The 18,544-nt window shown below is 48.7% G+C and overlaps 1 protein-coding gene across 2 annotated transcripts in view; it reads right to left on the reverse strand.

Annotated features, from left to right (window-relative positions):
- Positions 1 to 6,996: 6,996 nt before the first annotated feature.
- The window catches only part of DLST (dihydrolipoamide S-succinyltransferase), a 150,592-nt gene continuing 139,044 nt past the window's right edge, over positions 6,997 to 18,544 (reverse strand). For both annotated transcript variants that reach the window (XM_085626743.1, XM_085626742.1), the window contains exon 15: positions 6,997 to 7,972. In XM_085626743.1, coding sequence (XP_085482869.1) covers positions 7,838 to 7,972 — 135 coding nt within the window. In that variant the 3' untranslated portion in view covers positions 6,997 to 7,837. The remainder of the gene's footprint in view (positions 7,973 to 18,544) is intronic.

The following is an 18,544-nucleotide window of genomic DNA, read 5'->3' on the forward strand; positions in this document are numbered from 1 at the left end:
GTACCTTTCAGATTAATCTGGCTGCAGCGTTCTGAATCATTTCCAATCCGCGAATCAGATATGCTGTGAGTCCCAAGTAGAGACCATTGGCGTAGTCCAGGTGAGATGTGTTTAGGGTGTAAACTACCGTCCTCCTACAGTCCAATGGGAGGAAGTGGAGGAATTTCCTCAGAGTTCGCAGCTTCCCAAAGCAGGAGGAGGAGACTTGCCGAATCTAGGATTTACAAGAAAGCTCATTGTTGAATCTGAACCCCAAGTTTCTCACCGAGTCTACTTGCTCAGGAGGGGGATTCAGTTGTTGTGGCCACCACGGCGCAGCGGTGGAGAGGCCCGCTGGTTGAAGAAGAGCACCTCGGTTTTATCAGAGTTCAGCTTTAGGCAATTTTGGGTCATTCAAGCCGAGATGTTACTCAGATACCTTCTAAAGTTGACAAACTGGGGGCATGGTCAAGACGGTGGAGTGAGCGGACGTGCTTTGTTCGAGCTCTGCTCCCGCCGGCCTACAGCATTGAATAAGGCATGCCCCAGTATACGGATCTCCTGTCGGAAGCTTCACAGCAGGACAGCGCCTTGGGCTGTGAGCCGAGAAACGTGGGACTAGGAGACTGCCGGCCGGCCAGAGGTTGCGACGTAGTGATTGGGGAGACACTGGGCCTCTGCGCAGTCCGTCAGAGGCCTTCTGGGCATAGCGGACCCCCACCGCTTTTGCTGTTGTGCCCCTGGAGGGCACCTTCAAACAATCGCCACTGCGGTACTCGGGGTTATCCCCTGCTCCCGCACCTTGCCACTGACGCCTGCTGGCGGGCGAGGCACCCGGACTCAACTCAGGGCCTGCATCGCGGCCTGTGCCATCCAAGGAAATCACGTGTGCCCGTGGGCTCGCCCGATCCGGCCCCCTGAGGCGAGCGGGGCCTTCCCTGCAGCGTGAGTGAGAGCCCTGGAAGTGGCTAGTTGTCCTCGAGCCAGATCACGGGCCTTTGGATAGCAGCCTACTTGGGGCCTGCGAAGTGAGGCTGAGCCCAGGAGCTGCGACCACAGTGTTGAACAGTGCAACTGGGGGTGATCTGGCAGCCTCCCCCAATGGTACGAACGTTGCGGCGAATGACGAGGCCGCTTGGTCACAAGTAGACTGGAGGAGCCATTTCGGGGCTATCAGCAGGTGAGGTCTACTGCGAGGGGAGGGTAACGGAGCCTTTCACTCGGATTCTCCCTGGGCTTCTTCATAGCTGGTTTGGTGCAGGACATTGCTACACTGTGGTGGCTGCTGGTACTGAGGACCACCCTGGTGAGTCTATATCGTGGAGATACCTGCCGGTACAGAGTGTGGGCCTTCCCTGGGAGCCCCATAGGACCTGTTAACCCTTACCGCCACGCGCAGAGAGATTAGCAGAGTTGGGCCAACCTGAGGTGTATTGTGGCACACAGCGCTCCTGGTCACAGCAGCGATATTTCTGGGAGCCAGCGTGCTCTTACACCCCGCCACCAACTGTCTAGCACCGACGCTTCCCCTTTCTAGAGGACCCGCACGCCGTCTGGTTTGATCGGCCTACTACTCTCACAATAGCGGAGGCCAAAAATAAAAGACAGTTCCGTCCGGGATCTCCTGCTGAAGTCTACGCGGGACGCGGTGCCCGCGGGGAGGGCTCTGAAAGCGCAGTTACGAGGGAGTTCATGGAGGGCTTATTGGCTTCCCAAAGAGAGGATAACTTGGCCATGAAGACTGACCTGCAGGCGGATCTCCCGGAAGTACGGCGAGATGTGGATGCTGTGGGGGAACGGGTGGCCGCACTGGAGGACAACGCGACAGCCAGGGATGAAGAAATTGCAGCACTTCAGCAAGAAGTCCTGCGGTTGCGGAACCAGCACTTAGATCTTCAATCTCACTCCGAGGACCTGCAGAACAGATCGCGATGGAACAATATACGCATTCGTGCAGTCCCAACGGGGACAGAAGGGGAAGACCTTGGGGGGTATGTACAGTACCTCTTCCGCGCGGTCCTGGGCACCCCAGCGGAGTCCTCCGTCAAGATTGACCGTTGCCACCGTTTTGGTCCGCCTCGTCAACCGAATCGCCCTCCTGCTGACATCCTGACGTTTGCCACAACTACACAGTGAAAGAGGAATCCTTAAAGCAGGCCGCGCTTGTCAACCTCTACACTTCAGGGACCACTCCCCTCAGCTGTTCCAGGACTTAGCGGCTAGTACTCTCCAGAAGAGAAGAGACTTTGGTCTATGGAAGCATCGAGAGAAAGGACAGAATTTGGACAGTGACTCAGTGTTGTCCGGAGAGGCATTGTACTCGGATGGATTCGAGTTGGAAGGGAAAGTGGCATAGATTGAATTTTATCCTGGAAAAAGTATGACAATCCAGCACAGAGGGAAGGGGAGGGAAATATGGTACTGTCAAGGGCTGCTGGTTTGGTAAAGCCTTGAACAATTTTGAATAGTGCTTTAGCTGAATTTTCAGCTAATTAAATCCTGTGGGTGAAGTAGTCCCGCATACTGGTTTGCTTGAGTTTGTGAAAGCTTTTTAGGGCCTTTCTGTAGGAAAGCTTGGCTGCGGGGTCATATGATTGTCTCCAGGAGAGCTCCAATTTTTTTGCATAGGATTTTCTCAGTTCAAAGCTCAGGGGAAAACCAAGGGGCTGACGGTCTCTTCCCTGAAGGAGGTGACTAATCTAGGAGGAGGGCAACTACGGTGAGGGCCTTAACCACCCAGCTATTAAAGCTCGATGTATCCTCGTCCAGATTCCTGGACAGCTTAAGTGGGACAGTTAAAAGTGCAGGTGTCATACTATCTCTAGTGACATTGCTCCAGTTTCTCCTGCTCTCTGGGTCGTGCTGCGGTCTAGTGCTACAGAGTGCATGTTTGAAGCTGAAAGGTATTAGTAAAAAGTTCAGCCACGTTACTGGTAGGGGAGCCTCTACCCTCAAGTTGGAGTAATTAGAAAAGATGAGGTCCAGTATGTGGCCGGCAGCATGTGTGGGGGCAGTGACACGCTCCGTCAAGTTGAGACCGTACAGCGTTTCAGCTAGTTGGTTAGCTTTCGTACATTTGTCACTGTCCATATGTACGTTAAAATCCCCCAGAATAGTGAAATTGGCATGTTTAAGAGAGGTCTGCTGCTATATTGCAGAGCTCTGCTAGATGGCAAGCCGGAGTGTGTGTGTGTGTGTGCGTGTGCGTGGAGGGGGGGGGCTGTATACTAGGATCCCAGGCACTGATAAAGTGGATGCGATCTTTACACAGAAGGACATAGCCTACACTCAGGATCCCTATGTGTTCAATCTTTCTGCAAGAGATTTCCCTGCCCCCCCTGAGAATAATAGCTACCCTGCCTCCGATCTTGTTGCCACCTCTATTTACACCAACCAGTCGGAAGCCAGCCGGAATGGTCAGTGTTGGGTGAGGATTTTAGTTTTCCTTGAGCCAAGATCCGATGAGAAACATTAAACGCCAAGAGATCACCTCCAAGGAGAGCCAGATGTCATCTGCGTGTTTGGGGAGGGATCTGGAGTTAATCAGGCAGGCCCCAATAGGGTAAATTTCTACCTGGGCGTCAATGATATGAGAAGCGATAGGAGACAAAACGTCCTTGTGTTCCACAGAACCTGCCTCTAGAACAAAAGGACAGGAGCTACAGGCTGATTGCTGGTTGGACACGAGGCGGTCTTGCTCGAATGTGGAATCACAAGTCTTAATGTCCAAACTTAGTAGCTGTTCTCTGGACCAAACAGGCAGCATGGCTGGCGCTGGCCATGATCTGGGTGCAGACGGGCTTGCCTTTGGCACGCCAGCGGCCCAATTTAAATGGTCACCCATGAGCAAGAAGCTAGAGCGTTGTCCAACAATGCGCTGCTTCCGGTCTCACAGTGACTTCCTGGCAAGGATAGTTTCCCCCCTCCCGGGGCCTGTCAAGAGCAAGGTGAGTCAGGTAGTAGAAACCTGCCGCCGATCAAGTGTAAAGTAAAATTCAGTCAAATTAAATCAGTGCAAGTACATGATAAGTTTTTAAAAGCATAACAGTGAAAAAGTATTTTTCCATGCGACCGAGTCAGTATAAACCTTTATTTACATACATTACACTTCTCTAAAGTTTCAACCTTCATTCAATTTCACGCGGTGTGCTTTCAACAGCTTTAAAAACAATTGTTACGGACATGGTCTTCTGCACACGTGCAGCTTTTTAACTTGACGTGATCAAACCACGTTTAGTTACTCACCGGGGTACATATGCAACTACTGCAGCCAACCACCAACTAGCCTCCCTTTTAAGACATATTGTGGACATCAGTCATAACAAGATGTCCAACTATGTAATAGCTGCACCGAACCCAGTCATGTTTGTTATCAAAAATGTTGGAATCAGACCCAAACACTGATTCCAGTGTTGGAAATATGATCCCATGTACTGGGTGTCCCCCCTCCGGTACTCCCAGCAACAGACTTCCAGCGTCTACCAGCAAGCTAGGGCTGCTGTCGACCACAGACACAAATCTGCCCTTCTGTTGCCAAGCTCGAGCAGGGGAAGGTAGAACAGGTTTCCTGTCACAGGTAGGTGTGATCACCTTTCAGACAGGACTTAGTGTATTGGGCTGGGGCGCTTGCCAGCACCACCAGACTTCTTTGAAGGGCACATTTGGCGCTTTCCTTGCATACTCCAGTTTGAACCAGTTCTGGAACCCTTGGATTCCACTCTGGCACGAAACTGGACAAAGGACATGGGAGTATCCTCCCCTCTGTCCAACCCCTCCTCTGGGAGGGACACCTGTCGTCCCAACCCTTTACTTAGGGTACTTAAGGGCTCCCCTATTTGTGGGTCCTCAAATTCAACGTGGGACTAGACTCAACCTTGAAACTACGTCGCTCTTCAATCGTCTGGACACTTAGACTGGAACCAAGACTGCAACAAGGAAGAACTCCTGCTGCTCCTGGTCTTGTTGTTCTTAAAGTCTTCTGCGACGTCTGTGTCTGTGCTTCAGCCAAGTTCTTCAACAGACCTGTGGCCATCAAGGACACCCGAAGAAATCTCCCTTGGAGTAAAGGAGTCACTCCCCTGCATCTGCAGGAACCGCAACGAAGCCGACCGGCCTGCTGCTCCCGACGTCCAAGTGGCATCCTGAGGCTCAGCAACATAGGTGGTGGTTCTGTGGGTCCCTAGAGGGCTGACCTGTCTTCCCTGCAATTTGGAGTACAGTATCCCTCGTCGGGGCTGCTTGGACTGAACCACTGTAGACCTAGTCGATCTGCTGTTGCCAAGGCTTGTTTGCTCTGCACTCCAGAGATCTTCAGGGTACAAGAAGCTCCTGCCTCCGCTCCTCACTTCCTGAAGAACAGAGTCCTCCCTGCATCGTAGGCCTCCGACTTTGGTGAGCTCTTGAGGTCCTCTTGCGACTCCTGTGCCTTCAGCCTGCGAGTCCTCCTGAGGGTCCTTTCTTGCTTTAGTGGGTGCCCCTGCTTGCTCGGGGCCTGCACGGACTCTGCCTTCAGTGAGCCCCTTGGACCTTGCTGGTCCCAACGTTTGCTCCTTTTTGTTCTCCATGCCAGTTATGGCTACCAAGGCTTGTTGGCGCTCCCGCCGGACACCAACCCCCTAGACACTGACATCCGACTGCTCGTGCACAGCTCCTGGTCTTCCTCGGCATCGCCTGGTCCTCACAGATGGAGCAACAAGGTCCTTGTAATCTCTTCTGAACCTCTATACATCAGTGGGTATTGTGCTACCATGCCTCCTGGTCACCTCCGAGTGGCACTGACTGTCACCTCTGCTCCCAGGTTCTTAACTTCCAGAATCACCCCTTGGATTCCACAGGACCCCTCCACAGTCTTCTCCAGAGGCATTATCTTTTTGTCTCCCATTGTCAACGGCAGGGTTCAAAATCCACTTCACTCCTATGCACCCGGCTTCCCTGGTACCTGGGGGATCCACGGGTGGGGTGACTCTCCAACTTTGTCTTCCAAAGGGATTCCTAGGGGTCCTCTGGGAAGGGTCCGGTTTCCTTAAAACTGCAAATGCTCTATTGACTTCTATTGGGCACGCGGGTGTGTTTCCACTCTGCACACAGCCTCCGTGGGGTTCCTGGGTACTTACCGTTGGTGGTTCCTTATGTCCCCAGCTCCTCTGAATCTTCTGGTCCAAGACCGTTCTCTTTTGCAATTCACACTCCACTGCCTTAATACATGGTTTGCTCTCCCCCTGGAGTCCACTGTATATTTGTGCTACATACCTGATTATTTCAAAGTATTCGTGTGTATTGTTTTGACATCACCAGGTAGGAGATATACCAATGTGTTAGTGAGTGTGTTGTGTGATAAATAGACTTATTTTGATATCTATATATTAGTGTTACACTAATATATATATATATATATATATATATATATATATATTTGCCTTTTTCATTTAACTGAGACTACTGATCAAAGTTGGTAAAACAAGCTGCTTTACACTCCTTCAAGATCTCCACAGCTACCACTTTGAGAGCTTTCAAAGGTTATAAAAGACCACTAAAATCACCATAAGGGTTGTCTGGATTAGTGCAAGGTGAATTACTTAAATAAGTGTGCACCATATACTAAGCCAGCCTCCAACAGTGCTGTTTGGTAAATGTGTGTGGTGTAGACCATGCAGCTGCCTTACAAATGTCAGCCATGAGAATAATTCTGAGAAAGGCAACAGTTTGTTCAAAGTCTGGATGTACAGTAGACATTCCGAATGAACCTTGATGCAATGGTAGCACACAGAAGACAGTAGCACAGTAAGAACTGGCGTCAACAGAATGACTGTTCTCCAAACGTAAGAGGCAGAGTTTATTCAGGTCAGTTTTGCACATAGCAGGTGACAAAACTACCATGACTTCAAACCATGATCTACACTAGCTGAAGACAGAAGCAAACACAGCGAAAACCGTACTAAACAAAAAATGTGACTCAGCCACCATTCTGTACAACTGGTGGGAATTGCTGTCCAGTTACTAAGTAAGATCACAATAAACTGCAGTTTTTCATCATTTTATTTCATTTAAAATCAGTTTCTTTAAATATTTTAATTACAAGTTCTGTATATAATCTCAGATGAACTGAGTGATAGACCCTACTCCAAACGCTCGGGCCTTGGATATACGGACGCTCTATTACCTCCACCAAGCCTCCCATCACACCCACCGCTAGAGACTTTGGTGAATACATGTGCAGTGTCTATGAAATGAGCAGAGGGAGCCCCAGATCTGGACACAACTTCTCTTCAATTCAGGAGAGGGATGCAGTTGAGATACAGATTCAAGAGTGCTTTCAAGAGGAGTCCCATGGAAAAAGGGGTTCCTGCACTCTGTAGCTATGGAACAATATCCTTAGACAGTTAAGTAAGCAGCACCACTTATGACAGACCAGCAGTATGCTGATCCTCCTCCTTTAAAGACAGCCCACGTAAAACCAGATTACTGTCTAAAAGTACAATTAATCCAAGCATAGGGAAAACTGAATGATCCAAGACTTAACCTCTGGGAATTGGGTCCCAATTCAGAGGATACCAAGGGACTTGAAGGATGAAAGAGTGAGGTATGCAGAAGCGATAGGAACTACTGCAAGCTACCAGAGACCTGAAAATTACTCTGCACGAGTGGCAAGTCCCCAGAGTGCTACTGGCAAAATGGTGCCTAGATTCTCTGCCTTTTTCTCGGAACTCTTTCCCACCTCTAAACCCCCTCAATGGACAAAATAACTCCTGAATGGAAGAGTAACTCAGTGGCACACCAGCCACATAACTCCAGAATCTGAAATAGAAACAACAGTATAGTGTGTAGAAGAAAAGATGGGTTAGGGTCTTCAGGCATATTCCTATAAATCCAGCAGCAAGATGCGAGGATCCTCCACCACTGACTTGATCTTGCGCAGGAAAAGAACTGCCTCTCTGCCATCAATCAGGCGGTGATCATAGGTCAGAGCGACATACATCATTGGACGCACCTCCACCTAACAATAACAAAAAGAAAAAGCATGTGAGCAAGAAAAAAAAAACCTCAAATCACAACATCCATGGTGAGCAAATAAATACAAAATACAGTGATATGTTCACAACATAACATCTTGCAGAAACAGACATCCTAAAAAAGGTAAAGGAACGGGAAGGAAAAATTACCAGCTATCCTAGTTCTCTTTTGTTGGACTCTTCAATTAGGTCAAACTCATGTTTGAGATTCCAGAAAACTACATAGAATAAATGTTTTTAAATGTAGAAAAGGCAGCCAAATAAATGAGCACAATACAGTTTGGTTTTGCTTTTTCATTATACTCAACTGAACCTTAAAATTGCTCTAATACAAAGAAAATTAGGAAAATTTACCCAGTAAGGGTAAACAGTAGTTTCGGTTCATCTTCAACCCCTTTACTGATAGTTGCTTCAGTTCTTCTTGTCCGCTACAGTGTGAGGGATCCCTCATCACTCGGCTCTCACCTTTTCTTTTTTGAAAGGCCTTTCTGTCACAACCTACGTTTTTATGCAATCACTCAATGTCTTTTCTGACTGAAATCTCTATTTTTCAGACATTTTACTGTGCTTTACGTAGTAGAAAGATTCACAAGTCATATGTGCCGTTTGCCTCCCCAATTCCCACACTGTTGAGGAGCACATGTTTTTACCAGTAAATGTAAAAAAGAACACTAAATAGTAAAGATTAAATCAAGAATAGGAGAGGATGTGCTCAGATCCTGAAAATGAGAGGCCTGAAGCACAATGCACAAGAACGGATAAAGAAGAGGCCATTTTGCCGCCTTCCAATGGCTCCCACAAAGTCAGAACTAGGGAAAAACGAAAAAAGAACCCTCATTGTTCTGAACTTGATGCCCGTGATGTGGGCATTTATAAAAAGGTACAATGCAGGTAGGGAAGAGTCTCAAAAGGGACGGAAGGTTCCATATGAATCTATGAAAGATAAATGCAGGTGAACAGACATTACAAGTAAGTATATTTTACTAACCCTGTAAGCATATTTTAGCTGCGTGAAGTACTGTAGATCACATGCTCTGCTTACTCCTACCATCTAGTGTTGGGCTCGGACATATGCAACTTGTTTTCTTTCTTCGAAGTCTTTGAAATTCATAAAGTATAGTGACTCCTCCTATGGTTGATAATGCACATGAATATTTGATCCATTGTTAAATTGTTTTCCGCATAGCGAGTGAGGATAGAACTTGAAACCGTATTCATGGACGATAATATGAACATCAACTGCTCAAGGTAATACTCTGCCACGCGGAAAGTATAATCCTAGATGTCCCCAACCTGGTGTTGTATGGTTATGGGGAGCGTAAAGGTAGGTCATTGCTGGTTGGCAGATGTGCCTCTAACCAGAGCACCTCTGGCCTTCGAAAGCCATTGCCACAGAAGTCATCCCAGAGCACTATCCTTGAAGATTAAGATCGGAGCATAGGAAAGAAACGTTTGAAGACCATGTAAATGGAAGAAGGAGAAGATAGATCTGGAACAACCAAAGGCTTCCAGGGAGGTGGGTTGGCGCATGTGAATCTACAGCGCTACATGCCACAAGCAGATGCTTACAAGGTAAGTCACATATTCAGATTGTGGCATGTGTGGCTGTAGAAACGCATGCTCTGCATAGACTGTTAAGCGATACCCATCTAAGCAGTGGCTGGTTGGAGAATGTAGTAGAGGCCTGAAAAAGGGTTCATAGAACAGCTTGGCCAATATTTGCTGGTTAGGGTGCTAGAACATCCACACAGTAGTATTTGGTGAATATATGTAGAGTGGACCATATGGCACTGCCCTCAGTTCTTGACAATTTTTTTCACACCAGAAGAAAACAAGTTACTTACCTGTAACTTTGGTTCCCCAGTATTGGTAACTTTCATAGATTCTCATGCTTTGTATCATTCCCCGTCGTCGGAATGGGAGCCTCGGTAAATAAAAAAATATATCATAACCATAGAAACAAAAGAGAAAATAGGCCTGGGCCTCATCTCATTTTGTAGTATATCACCCTCTTTGTGTAAAAGAGCCCAAACTTTTGCCAGGACCAATCAGCACAGCCTCACCCTTTGGAACCTTCCTGAGAGAGCTCAGAGCCTCAGATTTTCATAGCCGTTGTGCAAACAGCCACTACCTCAGTAAACCGGCAGAGCTTTCCCAGGGGAGGTGGGTGGGCACATGAGAATCTATGAAAGTTACCAATACTGGGGAACCAAAGTTACAGGTAAGTAACTTGTTTTCTTACCCCAGTATAGGAACTTTGATAGATTCTCATGCTTTGTATCAGAATAGTTAGCAGTAAATCACAAAAGCACATTTTGGTAGACACTTGGCCTTACATAACCATCTCAGTTTACAGTTACAACTAGTACATGGTAACCAAGAAAAAACAATCATTACTGAACCAAATGTGCTTACCAGGATGGAGGGATCGTAGCTCACCTCTCAATGAAAAAGATTCCTGAGGACTGCTTGACCAACAGCCGCGTCATCTCGTCCCACCGACTCCAGGCAGTAGTGTTTCATGAAGGTGTGTACACTGCTCCACGTTGCTGCCCTGCAAATGTCTTGGATAGCCACTCCAGCAAAAAGAGCCACTGAAGATGCCATCGCTCGTGTAGAATGAACATGGGCCCTTCTGTCCAAAGGTTTACCCGCAGCCTGATGACAGAATTGAATTGCACTGGAGATCCAGCGGGAAATGCCACTCTTAGCGAGAGGCAACCCCTTCCGTGGTGCACTGTAGGAAATAAATAACTGTGTAGACTTCCTGAAAGATCGTGTGCGCTCAAGATAGAATTTCAGACATCTCTGAACATCTAAAGAATGCAATGTTCGTTCCGCCTGGGTAGAAGGACGTGGAAAAAAGGAATTCAAAATCAAGGGTTCAATCAGATGAAAATCCGAAGGAACCTTCGGGATGAATTTTAGGTTGGTTCTCAAAATTAGCACATCCTTTTTCAACTGCAGAAAAGGCTCCACTATGGACAGAGCCTGGAGTTCACTAACCCTCCTAGCCGATGTCAACGCTAAGAGGAGGGCTAGCTTCCAAGATAGGAACTTCAAGTCCGCCCTGTGAATCGGCTCAAAAGGAGCTTTCATGAGCTGAGCCAGTACAAGGTTGAGCTGCCAGATTGGTGTGGGTGCTCGGACCGGAGGATACATCCGAAACAACCCTTTAAAGGAACTGTTTCACAATCCTTGCGGACCATAGAGATGGCCCCGATGTCTTTCGTCTAAAACGGGATATGGCAGCCAAATGTACCTTGACCGAAGAGTGCGCCAAACCTGATTTAGCCAGAGACAGGATGTAAGGCAAAACCTGATGTGGCCGGGATTTATAAGGATGGAGTTTATTCCTCTGGCACCACAGACAAAATCTCTTCCATTTTGCCCTGTATGTCTTATTAGTGCTTGGCGTCCGCGCCTGAGACAAAACATCCCTGCACTCCCTGGAGAGATTCAGATGACGGAATTCTCTGTGTTCAGGAGCCACGCTGTCAAGTGTAGTGACTTCGGATCCGGATGGAGCACCTGTCCCTGATCCCGCGACAACAGAGATGGAATCAGCGGCAAGCAAATTGGGCGATCCTGGGAGAGAAGCAGGAGTTCCGTGAACCAGAACTGCCGGGCCCACGCTGGAGCAATGAGAATCATCCTGCATGGTTCCGCCCTGACCTTCCTGAGAACTCTAGGAATGAGAGGAATGGGAGGAAAAGCGTAGCAAAATGCACCGAACCAAGCAATCGAAAGGGCATTCCCCAGCGATCCTCGATGGGGAACCTTGCTTGCGTAAAACCGACATTTGGCGTTCTCCGGGGACGCAAAGAGGTCTATGGTCGGAGTACCCCATCTCTCGAACACTTCCTCCAGCGTGGCCTGGTCCAATTCCCACTCGTGAGTCACCTTCCTCTGACGACTCAGAGCATCCGCCGTGCTGTTGAGGCACCCTGCTAGGTGCTCGGCCTGTAGGGTGATCTTGTGAGAAATCGCAAAATCCCAGATCGACTGAGCCTCCTTGGACAGAGTTCGCGATCTTGTTCCCCCTTGCTTGTTGATATAGTGCATAGCTGTCGTGTTGTCTGTCCGGACCAGCACTGCACGATTCTGAAGTCTGGGAAGGAACGCCAGTAAGGCTAAGCGGAGAGCCATCAGCTCTAAGAGATTGATGTGGTTTAGGCTTTGCGCTGTACTCCAGTGACCGCTGATTTGAAGCTCCTGGAGTACCGCTCCCCAGCCTTCTAAGGAGGCATCTGTGGTCACCACCATAGGAGAAGGAGGGGTCCTGAATGTTAATCCTACTGCGATGTTCTCCTTTACCAGCCACCATTTGCAGGCCTTGCGCATACCTGGTGTTATCCACACCTTGTCGTTGAACGACCCTTCTGCCTGGCGCCATTGTTTGTCTAACTCCTCCTGCAGAGGACGCATATGAAGCCTGCAATGCGGTATTAATGGTATGCAGGATGATATCGATCCGAGTAAGGACTTGTACCGGCGAACCAACACATTTTTCCTCTGCAGCACTTGACGAGCGGAGGTGATCAGCTTGCGTTGACGCTCCTCCGACGGACGAGCGGTGCATAGTGTCGTGTCCAGAATAGCTCCAAGGAATCTTTGGGACCTGGAAGGTATCAGCACCGACTTGGATCTGTTGAGCTGAAGACCCAAGTGGGCGAACAATTGAATGCAAGTTGACACTGCTTGAGCGACGGAGCCTTGACGAGCCAGTCGTCCAAGTATGGGAAAACCTCTAAGGATTGTTTCCTGAGAAAAGCAGCGACTGGTGCCAGCATCTTCGTGAATATCCGAGGTGCAGACCGAAGGCCAAACCGAAGCACCTTGAACTGGAAATGGCTCTTGCCTACTGTGAAGCGTAGATATTGCCTGTGAGCTGGGTGGATTGGAACGTGGAAGTACGCATCCTCTAAATCCAGGGACGCCAAAAAAATCGCCCGGATTCAGTAGATGGAGTATATCCTGGAGAGTGACCATCCTGAAGGAGAGCTTGATGAGATAGTGTGTTGAGCTCTCTTAGGTCTAGTATAGGACGCCACGTATCTTCCGTCTTCCGAACCAGGAAGAACCTGGAATAGAAACCCTTGCCCCTCTGCGAAAGAGGTACTGGTTCTATTGCCCCCTTGATGAATAGTTGGTGGGCTTCGAGATGTAACAGTCGGAGATGTTTTGAGGGACGGGCGTCCGGAGCTCTCGTTGGAGGAAGATCTTGGAATTCCAACGTATGGCCACTCTGAACAATATTCAAAACCCACCGGTCCGATGTTAGAAGGACCCAGCTGTCCAGACAATAGGAGATCCTGCCCCCAACCGGTGTTCTTGGTCGGGGAGGAACAGTAGTCAGAGCCAGGAGGCCGCTATTGCCTCTTGGCATTGTCTCGTCCCTGACGATTCGGACGTCCTCTCTGGGACTGACGAGAGAAAGATGCCGATTGACCTTGGCGTTGGTTTGAATACTGATTCTTATATGACTGTCCTGACTGTGTGGAATACTGACGTAGGTTTCCTCTATAAGTAGAAAACCCTCGTCCACGTGCTCCTCTGAATGGAACCTTGCGATAATTTAAGGATCCTAAGGACCTTGCCGTGTCCTTCTTTATGCTCTGCAGAGCCTCATCAACATGCTTACCAAAAAGCATTTCTCCGTCAAAGGGAAGGTCCAGGATCTTATTTTGGACCTCCTGACGGAACCAGGTTGCTTTTAACCAGCCTTGACGGCGCAAGACCGCTGACCCTGCCAACGCCCTGAAAGCGGTAGAGGCTATGTCCATAGCACAGTCGATGATCTCAGAGGAACATCTCTCTCCTTCCATGAGGACTTGTTTGGCCTCCTCTTGATAAGAGTCTGTTAAGAGGTCCACAAACGGTTCCATGTCGCACCACATTTGGCGGTCATACCTGCCCAGAATAGCTAATGAATTTGCTGCACGAACCAACAAACTGGCCATGGTGGAAAATCTCTTCCCTACATTGTCCAACCGCCTGCCATCCTTATCCGGAGGTGTAGTCAAAGGCGTCGAAGGATTCTTGGACTTGCTCTGTGCGGCTTGAGATATCACAGAGTCAGGCTTTGGTTGTCCAAGGAGACATGCAGGACTGCCCTCTGGGGCCTTGTATTTCTTCTCCAGCCGGGGAAGGACCGGGATGACCGTTGCCGGGTTCTGCATAACCTTGATCCCCTCATTCCATACATGCTCAATGATGGGAATTGACCTGACGGACTTTCTGTACTGCGCTTTAAAATCGTATAGAAAACAGTCCGACTGTTCCACTGTGAGAGGCAGCCCAAATCGTGTGGATGCACGCTCCATAAGATTATGGAACCCCCCAATATCTGCCGGCGGTGACACGTTCGTGTCCCGCCCTGTATCATCCGGATCTTGCATTCCCGTATCATCTAGATCCACATCCGGATCCCCTGGATCAGTAAGTGGGACCACGTGCCCCTCATCGTCTCCATCCGTATCCACATCCTGTGCGTCGTCATTGGCAGGCCCGTAAATGAAGTTTGAGGAACCACTACTGGTACCACTACGGTGGAGTACTAGTGAAGTACGTGGTATATACTCATGAGGAGGTGGCAAGTCCACTGGCGGCCCGCGCGGGACCACAGATGTAGACGGACGCAGTGGTTGAACTTCAGGGCGTGACGGAAATCGAGCTCTGTACTCCTGCAACATCATCTGCAAGTCCGTAACCAGAGCCACTGGTAGAGCTATCAAGTCCTGTCTCAAAGTCTGAGGACGAAATTCTTGCTGAACATATTGTTGTTCCTCTTGCTCAGCCTGCTCATAGTACTCCTCCGTATCAGTGTCTTGCTGCTTTACATGCAGTTCCGAGGGACTGTAGGCGTCACCATACTGCTCATCCACATCCTCATCTTCCGATTCATGCAGCAGCATGGATGGTGGTAAAGGCGTCACCTGCCTAGGAGATGTCATCTCCGGTGTAATCTTTAACTTCTGTATTGTAAATCCAGAAATTTTACTTGTCGACGGTCTCGTCGTCGGTGCCGTCGTCGAAGGGATCACCAGCGTCGACGAAATAGATGACGAACCAGTCGACGGCATGGTAATCTTCGTCGACGGAGTGTGTATCGTCGTCGATAATACGGTCGTCGACGATGCCTGAATCGTCGTCGATGGTAGGGTCGTCGACAGAGCCTTTTTCTTCGTCGACAGTAAGCTCGTAGACGGAGCTTTCTTCATAGTCGACGGGACAACTGTCGATGGTCTCGTCGACGAGCTCGTCGTCAGCAGCATCGAGCTCGTTGTCAGCAGCATCGACGACGACGTTGCCGTCGTGGTCATCGTGGTCGTGGTCGTGGTCGCGGTCTTCGTTGTCGAAACCGTCGTCGACAGGATCTTCATGGAAACTGTCGTCGACGAAACAGGAATAGATGTCGTCGACGGTCCCGTCGACGAACTCAAGAAAACGGTCTTTGGAGTGGTAATCGTCGTCGACGTACCTGCTTGAATCACCGTCGACGGATGCTGTTTCTTCACAGGAACCATCTGAGGAGTTCCTGCAGAGTGTTTCTTCGCAGGCTTTTCCTTTTGGGGCGGAGGAGAAGATATTGAAACCTCCTTTTTATCCCTAGAGGCTGTGTCCACACCAGCAGCCTGTCCCTGCCTCTCCTTTACACTTCCTTGAGGAGATTTTTTGGGACCAGTCTCCTCAGACCTTTCAGAGATCCCATGAGGGGCTTTGACAGGGGGTTCTTCAGAAATGGAGGGAGATGACCTACCCCTCTTCCTTGATCTCCTGGAAGAAGTGCCAGAAATTGAATCTTCCTCATCTGACGAGATAACCTCCTTTCTGGTCTTCAGTTTTTGCAGCCATGTCAGCAGACGACCCTCTGTCTCGCAAAGTCTTGGTTGAAAGAGTGCGACAAATCTTACTGTCTGTGGCCTTGTGCTCCGGGTATAAGCAGTAAATACAACTGTCATGCTTATCTTCCACGAAAAGCCTCTTCTTTCCACAAGAAGCACAGGGCCTGAATAAGGCTTTCTTCTCCTTCTCTGACATAATGTCACTATAGATGTTAGAATTAAATTCTGAAAGAACAATGAGAAAAAACTGAGCAGAGCTCAGTGGAGACTCCCTAGCACAACGTGCGGTAGAAAAATCTGAGGCTCTGAGCTCTCTCAGGAAGGTTCCAAAGGGTGAGGCTGTGCTGATTGGTCCTGGCAAAAGTTTGGGCTCTTTTACACAAAGATGGTGATATACTACAAAATGAGATGAGGCTAGGCCTATTTTCTCTTTTGTTTCTATGGTTATGATATATTTTTTTATTTACCGAGGCGCCCATTCCGAAGACTGGGAATGACACAAAGCATGAGAATCTATGAAAGTTCCAATACTGGGGTAAGCACGGAGCCAAGCTGAGGAGGGATGACTAGTGGGCCTGTGAGGTCCAAAAGGATCGCTGAAAGTAAAGACATTTCACAGAATGGTGAAGATGGGAGGGTCGGTAAGCAATGTACGGCTAGATAAAGTCTCTACCAGATAAAGCGATACCAAAGGTAAGTAGCTTCTTAATCTGATAGGTCAACTTCTAGCAGCAGATACTTTACCTTAGAATAGATACCGAAGCAATCACTCCCCGGAGGTGGGTCTGCAGGCTGTTTAAAACTAAGAAGTTGGAGCTGGAGGACCGAACGGGCAAAATGCCCATTTCGCCAGACCTGTTGAGGCAGTAATGTTTAGCCAATGTGTACAATGCCCAAGTGGCGGCCTGACAGATGTCCAAAACTGGGACTACTCTAGCCAACGCACCTGTAGCTCTGGTAAAGGGAGCTCATAAGCCTTCAGAAGGCGGTTTCTTAGCCTCTGCGTAGTAGATCTTAATACATAGGATGATCCATTGAGGGATGGCTCTTCTCAATTGCCTACCTTTTCTTTGCCCCTGCAAATCCAAATGAGTTTATCGTCCACCCGGAATTCTTAAAGATCAATCAATATAGAACGATAATGCTCTTTTTGGATACAGGCAGTGTACTCTCTCCTCTTCTTTAGAAAGATGAGGAAGGGAAAAAAAGGATTGGCAGGGTGATATTTTGCCCAGAGTGAAAAGGTGTGATCACCTTTGACAAAAAGGATGCTCTAGTTCATAGAACCAGCTTGTCTGGGAAGAACCAAGTGTAGGGAGAGTTAACTGGAAGTGCCTCGAATTTGCTAACTCTCCTGGCAGAGGTTATCGCTGTAAGGAAGATAGTTTTCAGAGTTAAAAATTGTAGGGGGGCAGCTGTGCATCAGCTCAGAAGAACACATTAAGAAGGTAAGAACTAAATTCGAGTCCCATTGGGGCATAATGAAGGGTGTTGGGGGAAACATATGCTGCAAACCTTTAAGGAATCTAGTCACAACAGATGATTTAAAGAGGTATGGTTGGTTTGGCAACCATAGAAACTATGTATCCTCTGCCCTGCTGTGCCAGGCAGAGGATACACAGAAGGACCTCAGACAGAGGATCAATCAATTAAGATGTACACCAAGCCACAAACTTGGCCCATCGGCAAGTGTAGATGGTTTTGGTAGAACACCTGGCTGCCAGAATAACCATCACATACTTTAGAAGGGAGAAGTTCAAGTGGCAGTGGACACGTTCAAGTGCAGGACCCTGCCCTGTTGCTGCATCAGAAGGTCCTCCTGAAGTGGCAACCGAAGTGGAAGACAGATGTTCTTGCGCAGGTGTTTGGGATACCATACTCTCCATGCCCAGTGCAGAGCCACAAAGATGACTAGGGCCAAGTCATTCTTCATCTTTTTGAGAAGTCTGGATATGAGAGGTGTCGGCAGAAATGCTGAGACCTGAGCTTCACTCAATACAAAATGCTTCTCCGAGCGAGATCTGCTTTGGAATCAGTGTGCAATAGTGCTGACATTGCACATTCTCTGCGATGGCGATCAGATCTAACCAAGGTTCTCTCCAATATTTGAAAAGGCCTAGTACCACCTCTGGATGAAGACGCAATTAGTGATCTGCTAGGCATCGGCAGTAGAGTTCATCTGTCCTGGCATTCAGAGAGCCAGCCAGATGTTGAACCACCAGGAATATGTTTGTACGTTCCAGCCATGTCCAGAGACGTAGAGCCTCTTGACATAGGGTCCAGGACCTTACCCCGCCCTGTTCTTTGCAAAACCACATGGCGGTGGTGTGGTCCGTGAACACCTGAACTAACCTTCCCTTGATGGAAGGAATAAAGGCTTTCAATGCCAGACAGATCACTCTCAGATCCAACAAATTGATGTGGAGCTGATTCTCCAACAGAGGCCTGTGATCTCTGGCCAGGCAGGACGGGAATAACTAAGATAGGATGATGGCCTCCATCCTTTTTTGGCACCAGAAAGTAGCTGGATTAACAACCACGACCAACTTCTGATGCTGGCACCCTCTTGAGAACGGCCAGTACTTCCTGTCGCAAAAGCAAAATGTGGTGATCTATTAACCGATGTAGGGGCGGAGGGAGTGGCAGTGGGGTTTGGTGGAACGGGAGGGTGGACCCTCGTTGGACAATCTGGAGTACTCATTTGTCTGA

Source organism: Triturus cristatus, chromosome 9 (assembly GCF_964204655.1).
Source record: "Triturus cristatus chromosome 9, aTriCri1.1, whole genome shotgun sequence".
Lineage (NCBI taxonomy): Eukaryota > Metazoa > Chordata > Amphibia > Caudata > Salamandridae > Triturus > Triturus cristatus.